This window comes from Lagopus leucura, unplaced genomic scaffold (assembly GCF_019238085.1).
Source record: "Lagopus leucura isolate 7727_CA_CO unplaced genomic scaffold, USGS_WTPT01 Super-Scaffold_100027, whole genome shotgun sequence".
NCBI classification, from domain to species: domain Eukaryota; kingdom Metazoa; phylum Chordata; class Aves; order Galliformes; family Phasianidae; genus Lagopus; species Lagopus leucura.
Window position 1 is genome coordinate 2168574 of NW_024962278.1, and position 13817 is coordinate 2182390.

General features: G+C 40.2%; 1 protein-coding gene across 3 annotated transcripts in view; it reads left to right on the plus strand.

The window, feature by feature from the left end:
- The first annotated feature begins 602 nt into the window (after positions 1–602).
- The window catches only part of SLIT3 (slit guidance ligand 3), a 472709-nt gene continuing 459494 nt past the window's right edge, over positions 603–13817 (plus strand). For 2 of the 3 annotated variants that reach the window (XM_042880662.1, XM_042880663.1), the window contains exons 1-2: positions 603–656; positions 995–1244. In XM_042880662.1, the coding sequence (XP_042736596.1) occupies positions 1063–1244 (182 nt within the window). In that variant the 5' untranslated portion in view covers positions 603–656; positions 995–1062. Of the gene's footprint in view, positions 657–877; positions 895–994; positions 1245–13817 lie in introns of those variants that run through there. The other variant, XM_042880664.1, reaches the window with a different exon arrangement.

A 13817-nucleotide genomic window follows, 5' to 3' on the forward strand; every position in this document is an offset into this window, starting at 1 on the left:
GGCGCACGGGCGCTCCCGGGAGGGGCGGCTCGGGGTGAGCGGGGCCGGGCCGGTTCCCACCGCCAGAGGGTACTCGGGGAGTGCGCACGGCCCGAACAAAAGGCGCCCGGTTCCCCCCCGGAGGGAAACTCGAGACCGAGACCTCTTCGGCGGGAGCCGGGTCGTCCGCGCCGCGTCCCGCGCGTCGCCCTCCGAAATCCGAACCGGGCAGGGGGGGCTCCAGGAGCCGCGTCCCGGGGCGCGGATGGGGCCGAGGGTCCCCGAGTTCTTTCGCCGCCGCGCGGAGCGGCCCCAAACTTTCGCCCTCCCTCCGCTCCAAAAGTTCGGCGTTTGGGTGACGTCAGACGCCGCGCGGCCAATGGGCGCGGCGGCTGATATTTTGGGAGGGGGGAGGGGTGGCACCGTGCCGCGGGCGCTCGCCCGGCTGCCATGCCCAGTGAATGGAGAGCGGCGAGCGGGCGCGGCAGCGCCGCGGGTGGGAGCGCCGCCGCCACTCGTCCATCCCTCGCCGCCTCCCGGTCCCGGCTCCGCCGGCCGTCAGCGCGCGGGTGCCGGCCCACGGCGGCAGCGGCCGAACGGCGGCGGGCAGCGCCTGAGGAGCTCGCGGAGCTTTGAGTTGCCGCCCGGCGCCTCCGCGGGTCACCTGCCCGGCCCAGGTGGGGCGATGCGGAGCGGAGGAGGCTGCTTGGGAGATTGCCGCCGCTTCTGATGGATGTTTTGTGTGTATTTATCTTCGCTCCCGGTTTCTCTTTCATCTGAAGACGCATCTGGCTCGAGCTCTGTTAAACTATCTGCCTTCTGGTACCACTCGTAGATAACAGAAGGAAACCTGAGCCCGAAAGGCAATCCCCCACCTTCTTCCACCTAACGTAACCCTTTCAGGCGCCTTTGAAGGTTTGCTGCTGCTCCGGCGATGATGGCAGTGGTGGGTTCCCTTGGGCTGTACTAAGAGCCTTTTTTTTTTTTTTCTTTTTTTTTTTTTTCCCCTTCGTAGAGGCATTTCATCTTGAAGGGCTGGCTGCTCACACACACTTTTATACCTGCTGGAGTGATCAAGAAATCATGTCTGGTGGAAGAAGTGCGTTTCTGTGCCTTGGAATGATCTTGAGCTTTTGGAGCTCCATGAGTTGGATGCCTGTTGGAGGATGCCCTCATAAATGTACGTGCATTGCTTCCAACGTGGATTGTCATGGACTAGGACTCAAAACTGTACCGAGGGATATTCCCAGGAATGCTGAGAGACTGTAAGTAGTAAACGTTAAGGGCTCCTCAAGTACTTATAGAAACATCTGGCATGAATTTCTCAACACCTGCCTATCGGTGTGGAGTACATAGTAACAGCAGCTTAAGTAATGAAACACGAATTAATGTTTTCAGGAGGGAAGGGGAGGAGCTTTTCAGTAGTTACAGGTATCTTGCTGCTGCTTTCACTTAAAAATAAATAAATAAATAAATAAAAATTATTTTTGAAGCTTCATGGTGTTTTCCAGACCATACTAGCAGATGGGGGTCTTGTTGATTTGGTTTTGCACTGACTTGTTTCTAACTTGCTTAGAACTCTATATGGAATGTTCCCACGAAATAATCATTGTCAATGAGAACACCAATTTAAAATGCAATTGGAAACCTGGTATTTTCACCTGGTGGCTGGCAGCAGTTTCCCCTTGCTTAGTTTTCCCAGTGTGGTGACTTCATCACCATGGAAAAATCAACTACTGACATAAACTAATGCAAATGGATAAGAAGTCACATGAAAGCGGTCTCTAATTTCTGTCTTAAATTGCCTAAGTTGCTGTTAAGGGGAGGGAAGCTTGTTACTTAGTTTTTAATCTGCTACAGGGTTTATGGTAGTGTAATACTGTGAGATGCTTCCACTCAGTTACAGGAGAATGTTATGAGTATGTGTGGAGTATATCTTCTGTGTTATAACTTCTTACGAGTTTTTTTGGTTGACTCTGTTATGTAGCAAGTTCCGAAGGGGAAAGTTGAAAGCTAACTTCAGACCTCTGATACAGTTTTGACACTGAGTTGGTGCAGAGGGCAGCATCTCTTGATGCTGCACATGGCTTACTGCAGAGAATACCCAATGCTAGATGTCCAGAAGATGTCTAGAAGGAATGTTAAACAGAGCTTCAGCACGGCTCTGTGCTGGGCTCCACTGATGTCTCTAGGAGAAGTGCAGTTAGTTGTGCCTTATGTGGATTAACTGACAACTTGAAGCATTTAAACTCATTGGCAGAAACTGCAGATTCAATGGGTTGACTTCCTGTTTTATTTCCTTTTGGATCCTACAGTTTGGGGAAACTTCAAACTCTCAAGCAGTTTTTCCCTAAGAAAGCTAAATGAGGTTACTAAGGAAACCAAGCTTTCATGTGTAGAGGCCTTTTAAAAGCTAAGTTCTGTCCCAGAATGAAATTTTATAACATCCTTGAATGTTTCTAAATTCGTTTTATAGTGCTGGGAGACCTTTTACTAGGCTATTCCACCATCTTTAATGTTCTGTAGCTCTATCAGCCTTCTTTTTAACCCCAGCTGCTTGAACAATAGTTTTCAGATGTCTGTTACTGAAATCTTTCCATCTGCGCATAAAACTATGTACGTTCTAAAACTGGCAATCTGGGCACCAATAAACAAACAGAACTCTCAAGCCAACTGAGAATCACCCCTCCCAACCTGGTAGGATAGTGAGCCAGCAAGGGTAGGTGTAGCTGTGTGATTACACAACTATTGGTATCCTTCATCTGTGAGGTGTGCTCAGTTTAAGAGTTGGGGGCTGGAATAAAATGTTTGGATTTCAGGTTGAAGTGATTCACGAATGCACGGTTAACTCGCCACCTGAGAAGCATTTGAAGAGCGGTGTAGTGATTTATTATTGCCTAGGTTTTAGGGAGGCTGAGTTCACTTTGTTACTAGGTTTCCTTTTTGAGAATGTACTTAATAGAGATGTTGGTTTCCTTTGCCTTTTGTAAGAAGCCAGGCTGAAAGAGTAAGTTGCTTGATCTTGGTATGTTAAGCTTCAAAAAGAATGCAAGTGCATGTAATCGCTGTGTTCTTAGTTCTGATCATTTTTGGTGTAGCTTACAGATTCAAGTTTTAGATTAATGGCTGAATGATGAGCAGTGGTAGCTATTTCACAATATTCAGTTTGAATCTTTAACCTCAGAGATGCTCTACTGGTGAATAGGCTCTATAGCTGTGTTACAGCTTTTTGGTTTGTTTTGAAAACAGTGTATTATTGGAGCATTCGATGACTAAAATATGGTGGAAATAACACAGAGGAATCCATAATGATGCACTCTATAGTTTTATGTACTACTTCACTATGAGCATTTCACTATTCTTTTTTATGCTGTTCACTGTCATCTTCATTGCAGCAGCTGTTTAAAGCCTGTGTAACTTCTCTAAAGTCTAGATTGCAAGTCATTGAACTAACCTGAATTTTCTAATTGGATCAGTGAAGGAAAAGACCTTATTCCCTTCCTCTTAGGTGAAACGTTAGTCAACCACTGGATGTATCAAAGATCCTCCTTTTCTTCACAGCCCATGGCGTTCTGTACCCATGATGTAACACTGGGTTGATGTTTAGTCTTTAACTGTTTTGTTCGACTCGTAATCAGTTTTTGTCATTTTGAGGTAAATAGAGACAGGTACTTTTTATCTTGGAAAAATGTTTATGTGCCCAGTGTGCGGTCATCAAAAAGCTTTGCTGTGTTATTTTCCCAGCAGATTTTTGTAGTCAGCATATGAAAATGTCATCTTCTTTCTGCACTCTTTTGAGCTAAAAAAATCTACATATTGCTGTAAGTTGGAAACTTTTTGCCTTAATAATTAATGAAAGATCTAACAGGGTCACTTACATTATTTTGCTACTAAGCTTGTAGAGAGTTACATTTCTATGAATGTTTTGGCCACAGGAGCCAAGTTAAATATTATGTAAATTTGCATCAATATGAAGCCCAAGGAAACTGCAAATGTAACCCTGAGAAAAGATGATAAAAATCTTTAGGCGGAAACATCTCTTGTTGACAAGTTCTGTTAAATAAACTAGTAAATGCCTTCTGATATTACAAGAAACAAACATCACCAGAGCTTTTATTAGTCATTTTTCATAGTAAACATGGCTTATGCTTTTTCTAGAGTTTTCTTTTTAGTGCCTTGAGATACAGTTCTTGTAAAGAGTTGTACCTGAGATTTCTGTCTTCAGGGGAATTCACAAATTAACCAATAATCACAGAAATGGCATATGAGTAGCCTAAAATTTTCCCTATGCAGTTTCATCTTTAATGGTAGCTTTACAATTATAGCAAGTCGTGTTAGGTTTGCGCTGCATTTTACCTTGTTATTATGTTCTATGGTAGTCTTCTAATTGTCTGGTGTAGATGGAAGTTTTTGCTAAGTTGGTTCTCACAAAGAGCTAAAAAGAGAGGAAAATGTTTGTGTGCTACTGGTTCAGAAATATTTTGTCTGGAGGTGGTGAAACAAATACTTTACATTACAAACCCCATTTACATTTGTGCTAGAGAAGGAATCCCCAGGATACCCCACTACTCATGAAAGAAGAGATTTTCATGAAATTAGGTCCAAGATGTGCATGTCTAATTGCTACAGTAACATACCTGACTCTGGGGCTTGTTAGTTACTGATCCATTTGTCAAGTAACTTAACATCCTACCAACAGGACTAGAGTTAACTTTTAGGGGTGGGCACAGGAATTGTTTTATCCAAGCTGTTCAACTGATAAGGTGTTTTCTGCAAATAGCTGAGGCAGAAGTTAAGAGTTTTAAAATTAGGGATACTCAAGATTTTTATGGATATATTTATATATTTTATCTTTCCAAACTGTTCCTTACGGCTCCTGCTTCAACAGAATTCTCCCGTCAGTTTGCTTAGCAACACTTCAGTTCTTTCGTGATTCTGTATTTATGTGATTTTCTTCAGTAGAAGTGTTTTCTGTATGTGTAAAATATTATACTTGTCATTTTTTGTAACAGTAATGCTGATAGTCAAGCTTAGTTTGAAATGGTGTAAATGTAGTGAGCAGATCAAAGCTACCTTCAGCTCTGAAAGGAGCAAGTGACACGCAGAAACTACTGTCTTATGGGTCAGTATGTACTCTGTGCTTGAGTATGAAAGTTATGCCTTGGCATTTTTCCTTTGATTAATGTCTTGCTCTCTCCCTGTTAGCAGCACGTTGTGTCTGTCTGTATGTCAAAATTCAGGAATTTAGCCATGTTGATTTGTTGCTCAATTTATACTTGATGGCTTATAATCTGATTTAATATATAGCTTTTGCATCAGTTTTTTATCTTGCTTTATCTTCTAATATGGAGGATTCTTTACCTTTCTAAATTGCTAAAGCTTGCACGACTAATCAGTTCTGTGCTTTGCTTGAGTAGCTAAATTGAGCATGTCCACATTTAGGTGCAATTTAGAAGCTTAGTCATCTGCTTGCTATAGAGTTTTCATGTGGTCTGGGGTTTGTTATACAAATATATTATTATGGTGTTTTTGGCCTAGGTACATGTAGCTGCTGAAGTTGCATTGGTTTATAATGCCTACAGCTTCCTCCATTTTTGTCTCTGAATTAGATCTTAGCTACTGTCTTGAATGCTGTCATATTATTGCAGAACACAATGTTTAACACGTGCAAATCATATTGACTCTTACATTCACATTGTGCTTTTTTAGGATTCTCTCCACTAAGGATTACCACTTGTTTCTGTAGTGTTTGTCTCCAAAACTCTGCATGAGTCCTTTCTTTCTCTCTAGATAATGTAGCAATAAATGGACATATATGACTTTGGCTTTGAAGAGGCAAAAGGTACTGATCAAAGGTTCTGATCCTGGGGAAACTTGACTGAGTTGTTGAATTTGATTTGGCTAATTTCCCTTTAATAATTTAACACTGTGTTTGACGGAATGCGTCCAGCTATACTGGATTAGAGTCTTGCACTATTGAATTTGTAATGTTGTCTTGAAGTGATGAAAGCAGGAAGGAGGATTCTGGCAGGTACATAGGCAAATAATGAAATGAAGGCAATCATCATGTTGTCTGTAGGTTGCACAAATTGGGTTAAGATTGAAGAGGATCAGATTACTTACTTGAGTATTTTTCTAATAAATGAAGCTGCTCGCTTTCTTAAGCTCTTACTTTTGTTGTGAAGTATTGATTCACACAAAGCAATTAAATGAATGGAGAATTTCTCCGTAAATGAATAGCTGTCTTATTTTTAGGTAGTCCTAAAGTACAGAGAATGTATGCTGCTTTTTTCTGGAATTTATGTATTTGGCAGTAAAGTGTGTGCCTGAGTCAGTGTAGCTCACATATCTATATGGATAATTATGCTGGAAATAAAAAATCTGAATACTCTTATTTTTAGTTATCTGTATAAAAATCCCTGTGCTGTCCACTGTTTGTCACTTGTAAGTTGATTGCTGTGAAGCTGTTTGACCTTCACAGCTATGGAGAATGGAAGCTATTGCTTAAATATTGCGTTTCTGCTGACTTATGCTTTATCCACGAGGGATGAATGGAAAACAGTTTTGCTCTGAGTTTGTGTGTGCATCCTTTCTTATTCACAACTGTGTTCCTGTTTGTAGTTCTCATCTGATGCCTGCTGAAGTTGTGTCATTTTCAAGGTGTTTTCCTGAGGACTGAACTTGAATCGAGTTTCTTTGCCATCTGACTGAGGACTGTAGTGATCATTCAAGTCATATTTAAGCAAACTAAACAATTCCATTTGTGTATTCATTTTTTAAATCTGAAAAACAAATTTCCTCCTCAGTAAATTCTCATTTTCTTTATCCATTTGTTGTTTCCTTGTTTACTTCCTTCCCTGAATTTGAACTGACAACATATAACTAAATCTTTGAAGTGACTTAACTAAATCCAGTTTGGAATGAACATCAACTGCAAGTTGTGCAGCCTCCTGTCTTCAGAAGTGCCTGCAGTCTCATAAGGTGTTACACTATAATGAATTTGTATGTATAACAAATTAAATGGCTGATTCCTCTTTACTGAGCTTGGAACTCCAGAAGTTCTGAGGAGGTAAACACAACTTTGTCACCTAATACTACAACTACTGAATGATCTCACCTGTTTTGTTAATCTTCGGCAGAGACTGTGGAAAGTTCTCCCTAAGTAACCTGGTACCTCTTAGTCCTTTTTTCTTTGCTCTCTTCAATTACAGATGTGGGTCAGGTAAAGAATTTTGGTAGCACACTGTTGAATGCCTTTCAGTAGCTGGGGAAAAAGTCTGCCTGTGTGAGAGACTGCTTCTCCAGCACTAGCAGGACATGTATTAACTTTAAGTGGAGTCAGCTTCCTGGTTTTGTCATGAAGATGACAGCTGCAGGAGCCAACACGTACATCCTCTGTCTTCTTGTTGAATGACTCCCTAACGGGGAGCTCTCTGTTCCCTCTTCATCTTAATTTCCAGCCCTGCAAGACAAAGCAATGTTTTGTTATCATCAAGTTGAGACAAAGCAAGTTTCCAGCTTCATGAGGAAAGGATGTCAAGATAACTGAGGGGAAGAACTAATGTTAACTTCAAATGGTAAAACTATTTGAAGAAAAATGGTAGAATGACTAGAAGTAATATGTAACAATTCCTCTGGTGATTATATCCATGTATTCACATTAAAGGGACGTGTAGATGAGTAAGCAGAATGTTCAGAAAATGTTATCATGGTAGAGGTAAATTCTGTGCACCATCCTCTGATGAATTCTTTGAGATAAATTTGTAGCACAGGGCTTGTCTCCTTTTTGCTCCTTGGCTGACAGGAAGCTTCTATTCACTGTTGTTGATTCAGCTACATTATTATAGTTTAATGTGGATTTAAGCTTAGAGGCTGTTGTTGTCATTCCCATCCCTTTTAGGTTCAATAACAGGTTTTGCTTGCCAAAGTCCGGTTGTATAAATTTGACTTCTTTTGGTTTATTTTTTTAAGTAATTCTTAAGAAAGAGATGGGTTCTGGTAATATTCTGGATGGGTTCTTGTAATATTCTGATTGCAACATAGCCCAAGGAGATTTGTTTTGATTTTTTTCAAGTCTTTTCTCCAGAGTTCCATTTATTTAATCTTCAAATCTCCTTTCAGTGTTGTTCAGTCAGATGTGTTGTTTCAGATGTTGAATGGCTCACAGGAATGGGAAGAACTTTTCCACTGAAAAATGGCCTTGTAAGCAGTTGATGTTCTTTTGTAGTGGTACTGAATACATGGGTTGCTCCGAAAGTAATGCCATGGAAACAACATCGTACACAAAAAGCATAATAACACTATTTGATAGAGCAAATTCTCAGCTACAAAACGCTATTTTTAAACATGGTCACCACATTAGCTATGCATTTTCATCAGTGATGAACAAGAGCTTGCATGCGCTGCTCATACAAATCTGCACCAATGGAGGTGCCCCACCGTTTTGTGATTGCTATGATGCTGTGGTCTTTAGATTGGTATGGGGCTTGGCATTATCATGTTCCAAGAGAAAAATTGTCATCTTCTCTAGCCTGACTTGAGCTTTCAGCTTAGCTTTGTGATGTAGCAGTCAGATTCAATAGTTGTTCAGATTCCAGGAAATCCAACAGGATCCCCTTTTGTATCCCAGAAGTTAGTTCACATCGCTTTGACTGCCGAGAGCTGTGTCTGAACTGTTCTTTTATGGGGGATTCATGCTTCACCAGCCCACAGACAGCCATTTTAACTTTGGCTTTTATTTGTGACACCATCACATCACTGGTAATGATGTGATCCTGGAAGCAGTCACCTTCAACCCCATATGGGTCTAATGGGACATGACTAGCTTGCAAATGGTGCTTATTCCATTTGTGTGTGAACACCTGGCACAAATGTTGTGATACTCCAGTGTTGCCACTATTGTTTCCAAGGCATTGAAGCTGATGTTGCACAGTTCCCTGGTCGTAATCCTATTCATGTGAGTGAGCTGGCAAAGACACTGTTAGTGGTGTGGCAGCTGTGTGTGGCCATCTGAGATGTCTTGCACATCATTGTTGCCACTGATGTAACGCTCCGTCACCACACCTCACTGTGCTCATATCCACTGTTTGATCTCCATAAATGTTCAACAAATATCAGTGAATGTCGGTGGGTACCATTTTTTCCACAGGGAGAAATTCAATCCCATGCTTTTGCTTAATAAGCACTTCCATATCAGATGCCATTTTGTCAGACTGCTCCTCTGCTGCCATCTGTTGCACAGCAACAAAATGTAATGGAATATTGGTGGGAAGGTTCAACCTCTACTGCTGTCCCACCAATGTTCATCTCTGATGTCATGGGCCAACAAGATAAAATAGGAGGCACAGCCCTCATTCACAAGAGGTCTACTCTCTGCCTTTATATTTAAGGTGAACAGGTTTGTGGTCTTTCACTCACTAAGTAAGTTTTGCAGGCCATATCTTCAGAGAAGCTGTAGGAGAGATATGATTTAAGGGGTTGCTTCTTACCTCTCTGCCAGTTGCTTTCAGTGTGGTTTTTATTTTTTTTTCCCTTAACTGAATCTGGTTTGTAAGTTGTCTCTGTCAGAATAAATGTCTTGTATTTCAGTTTTATACCATCTGTTTGGTGCTGCAGTATGTGTTTTTAATTCTGTGATTGATAGATTTCTGGAGCTTTTAATTAGAATTTTACCTTTCTGTCTAGGAGTTGCTGCTTTTTCTGAGACCTTAATCTAATTTTGTCCCTCATAGGGGGAAATCTTAACTGATGGTTATACTGATCATTATATTATTCCCCTCCTTCTCACTGACAAAGGGAGCATTCTTAATGAAGGTCTCTTATGCTAAGATGAAGAAAAACCTTGCTGTTTTAAAGCTGCTGTTGTCTTGATTTTTTTTCCATCACGTGTTTTAATTAGGTTTCTGTATTTCTTGATCTGAAATTTCAGAATTGATTTCAGAATTCATCTTGCTTCCAAACTCATATTTACTTCGGTTTTTGTGAAAATCTGTGATTCTTCTGCAGAAGTAATTCTTACGTTAGTGAGGCTTTTTTGGAGAATCCTCTTTGCCTCTTGCATAGGGGTCAGTAGGATTACCTTCCTGTTGAACTGTGTGGTGAATAATCAACATAGTCTATATAGTGTCAGGTTACTAATGAAGTTCCTGAAACACCTATTAAATCTATTTAAAGACCAAGGAATGCAGACAATTCAAGTAGATAGCATTCTTATAGTTGATACCTCATTGGCTGCAACTTCTATCTCTGTTCAATCTGAGGTGCAAGGCTGCTAGCAGTGATGCTATCTTTAGGAGTTTAATTGGAGAGACTAAACCTCCTCTGTTGTGTGGGGTTACTGTAGTCACTTTATGCTATGCCTGCAAATAGAGGCAATCAGCCCAAATGAACAAGACAAATCAGATGTCTGTAACTTTTGAGGATGTTTTCTCAGTGTACACAATTGTTATTGCCTATACAAATGGAAGATCAGATCTATTTCAGACAGGGCTCCATAGTATTACAAGGTGATGGTGCTGGTTATTTTGGCTGTTGATGAACTCTGATTTTAGATGTATTTTTTATCTTCCGTTTTGGTGCTCTTGCTTTGGAGGAAAGGTCCTACTTTAGAAATGAAAAGTGGTTTTGAAAAATGTTAAATTCCCTACAATTTTCATAACGTCAGGCAAAACTTTAATTCAAGTTAGTCTGCTGTTGAGTCAAGGTCAGTGCCTGCTGTACTCACCTTACTGACCTTTACCACTTTGTGTTCTTTTCTCCATCTCTTTGCTCTTTCTTTTTTTTTTTTTTTTTCTTTAAAAGCCCTTTTTGGGGCTTCTTTGTAGAATGCTTAACGTAAGAGATCTTGAATGGTTATAAGGGTCCTTGTGATGAGAATAGAAGTGGTATTAAATTTCATATTACTGAATATGAGGTGCTCATATCCCAAATTACAGCACTATAAAAGATGTTTTTTTTAATGTCTAGCTCTGAATTGTTTTTCCAAGAGATGAATTAAAGTTGTCTGCTTGACTTTCAGCGAGAAAGAGAGAAAGAGTATTTTTTCCTGTGAATGAACATTCTCATGAAATGTTTCAGTAGATAGGCACTTTACTAGTATGGAAATTATATCCTAAAAGCAGAGACATTAGTGCATTCTTGTGCATACTAGTAATTAAGTAACTATTTCTTAATTCCCATTCTTTCACTTGGTCTTATTCCTTTGTTTCTGTGGCTGATAAAGAATGTGATAGTGAGATTGTATAAAGTAAATGTATTAGATTGCAAAGTAGCACTGGCATAATGTGGTGATAGGCACGCTAATGAGTAAACTTGACAGTTAAGAAAAGTTGCAAAAGGTAAGCTGTAAAAACATAAAATGTTTAAATCAGTTCAAACTGCCCTTCTGTATTGAAGTTGTCACTGCAGTCTTTCTCTGGGTATGTACTGGTGAATTCTATTTTAGCAACTTTAAACTTGAGGAAATTTATTTGGCAAAATGGCTATTAGCAGTAGATAAAGCAGATAGTTACAGGTACTGCGTGGCATCAGCCTAATGCAGGAACTTGGAAAAGGCTTTTCTGCAAACAGTTTGTCCCAAAGCAGCAAAGTTCCTAACTTCAGTTTTTCTTTAGATTTCAAAAAGGTGACTCTAAAATAGAAGAAATTTAGTATTCCTGTTCATTGAGATGTGCAGTTTTTCCAAGCGTGGATGAATCACAGAATCATAGAGTAGCCTGGGTTGAAAAGGACCACAAAGATCATTGAGTTTCAACCCCCCCGCTACGTGCAGGGCAGCCAAAATAAGAATGAATGTAATTTCACTTCATATTAGTTTTCTTTCTCTTACTATAGAAAGTCACAAAATGCATGGATTACTTTCCTGCCAAAGATTTGATTGCCTAATCTGTTTGTTTTGGGATATCATCTGCAACATAAAACTCTTATATGCAGTCACATGGTATAAGGCCTATTAAAATTTATCGCTGCGAATGTGTCATCCCCAGATATGGAGACACCAAGGTTTAATTAAAATGGTTGTTTTGTTCAAACATCACTCCGAGGGTTTTAGCAAGGCAAAGCTGCGTCGTGAAAGTAGTTCAAATGTCCTGTTAGCCGTGATGCATTGTTTTTCTGGACTTCAATGGGGCTTTAATGTAGGAATTTTTTCTCCTATATGTCTTTTGTCTGTATAGTGGTACTGTTTTGATTGGAACAAGCATTGTACTGAGCTTGTGTTTTGAAATGCTGACTTCGGAAAATGCTGGATGAAACACATTTGCTTGGTGAGAGTGGCAGTGGTTACAACATCACTTAGTAAGGTGGGAACTTCTAGGTTACAAGCTTTGAAATAGCTGCAGAGTGCCAGCTTTAGATATTAGCAGTCTCATGGAGTGGAAGAGCTGGTTAGAGATGGTCATTTAATAATATAGCTGGGGAGCAAAGAAAACTCATTAGTAGGAAATAGTACGGGAAAATAGCATTCGTGCATTTATGAAATGCCTAAATACAGTAGGGTGGTAAGCTGGAGAGAAGTATATAGTGGTGAAACAAGCTGCAGAATTCAAGTTCTTAAGCAAAGAAAGTTGGTTTTCCAGAAGTGGAAGTGGATATTAAGAAGAAAAGCCTTAAGGCAAAGCCTGGTTCTTCAGACTGAGGAACTCATTTGGATGTAAGTTTCTCAGATAAGAACGTGAAAGAAACAGGCTAGCTGTCCTTTTGTGCAGTGATTTCTAATAGCTAACAGATGAAAATACAGGGAAACTCTCTGGGAAGTTCTTTAGCTAATTGCTCATGAAGGTGGTTAGTAATTGCAAGTGAATTATTCCCAGTTGATGTTAACTTTGTTTTATATAATAAATATTTTGTAAGTTCAGTCTTCCACAGTCCTGAAGTAAGTAAGTGACTTAGAGCAAAATGATCTTATAAGCATGAGTAGTTTCAGCAAGTCAAAGTATCGAATAAATATGCCTACCCTTCTTCAGAAACACTGTGTAAGCAATTTTGCTTTGCTTCATCTTACGTTGAAAACCTAAAGCTGGATAAGAACAAAGGAAATAAAAGGTGGGAATCTACTTAAGAATGATGAAGATTGCTAGTGACATAACATCCTGATGCTAACTTTGTCAAGTAAATGCACAGCATCCCTCAAATGGCTTTTTATGTATTAAAACAACCCTACATATTCGATGGTGACTTCTTGACTTAATCTGTTACTTAGTGGCTACAGCACGTTCACCCAGTGTGCTTCTTCATGGTGACAGAGTTGGTGAAACTGGGTGCTTGTTAAATTAAAAAGAAAGGGAAGAAAAAATCAATTTCTTTACATTTCCAGGAAAAGATCTACTCGGAAGAGTTTCTAGTCTGTGTGTGTCTGAAAGTGGGGGGAAAAAAGGGAGATGAAATCAAGGTTTTGTTTTCATTTCAGGCCTCGCTAAGATCACTTGTTTGTTGGTAAAACTTTTTCCCAAGCTGTGAAGTCTTATGGCAGCCAGTTGTATTTTTGAACAGCAACTGAACAGATGCCTGTCCCTTCATTAATCATCCACTCCAACCCTCCTGTTAAAGCAGGTTCCCTGCAGTAGGTTGCACAGGAGAGTGTCCAGGTGGGTTTTGAATATTTCCAGAGGAGGCACGGCAGCCTCTCTGGGCAGCCTGTTCCAGTGATCTATCACGCTCAAAATAAAGAAGTTCTTTCTCATGTTTATATGGAACGTGGTCTGTTCCAGTTTGTGTCTGTTGCCCCTTGTCCTGTCTCTGTGTGACACTGAAGAGAGCCTGGCCTGTTCCTGTTGGCTGCTGCCCGTTTGATATTTGTGTGCATTGAAAAGATCCTTTTTCAGTGTCTTCTTCTCCAGGCT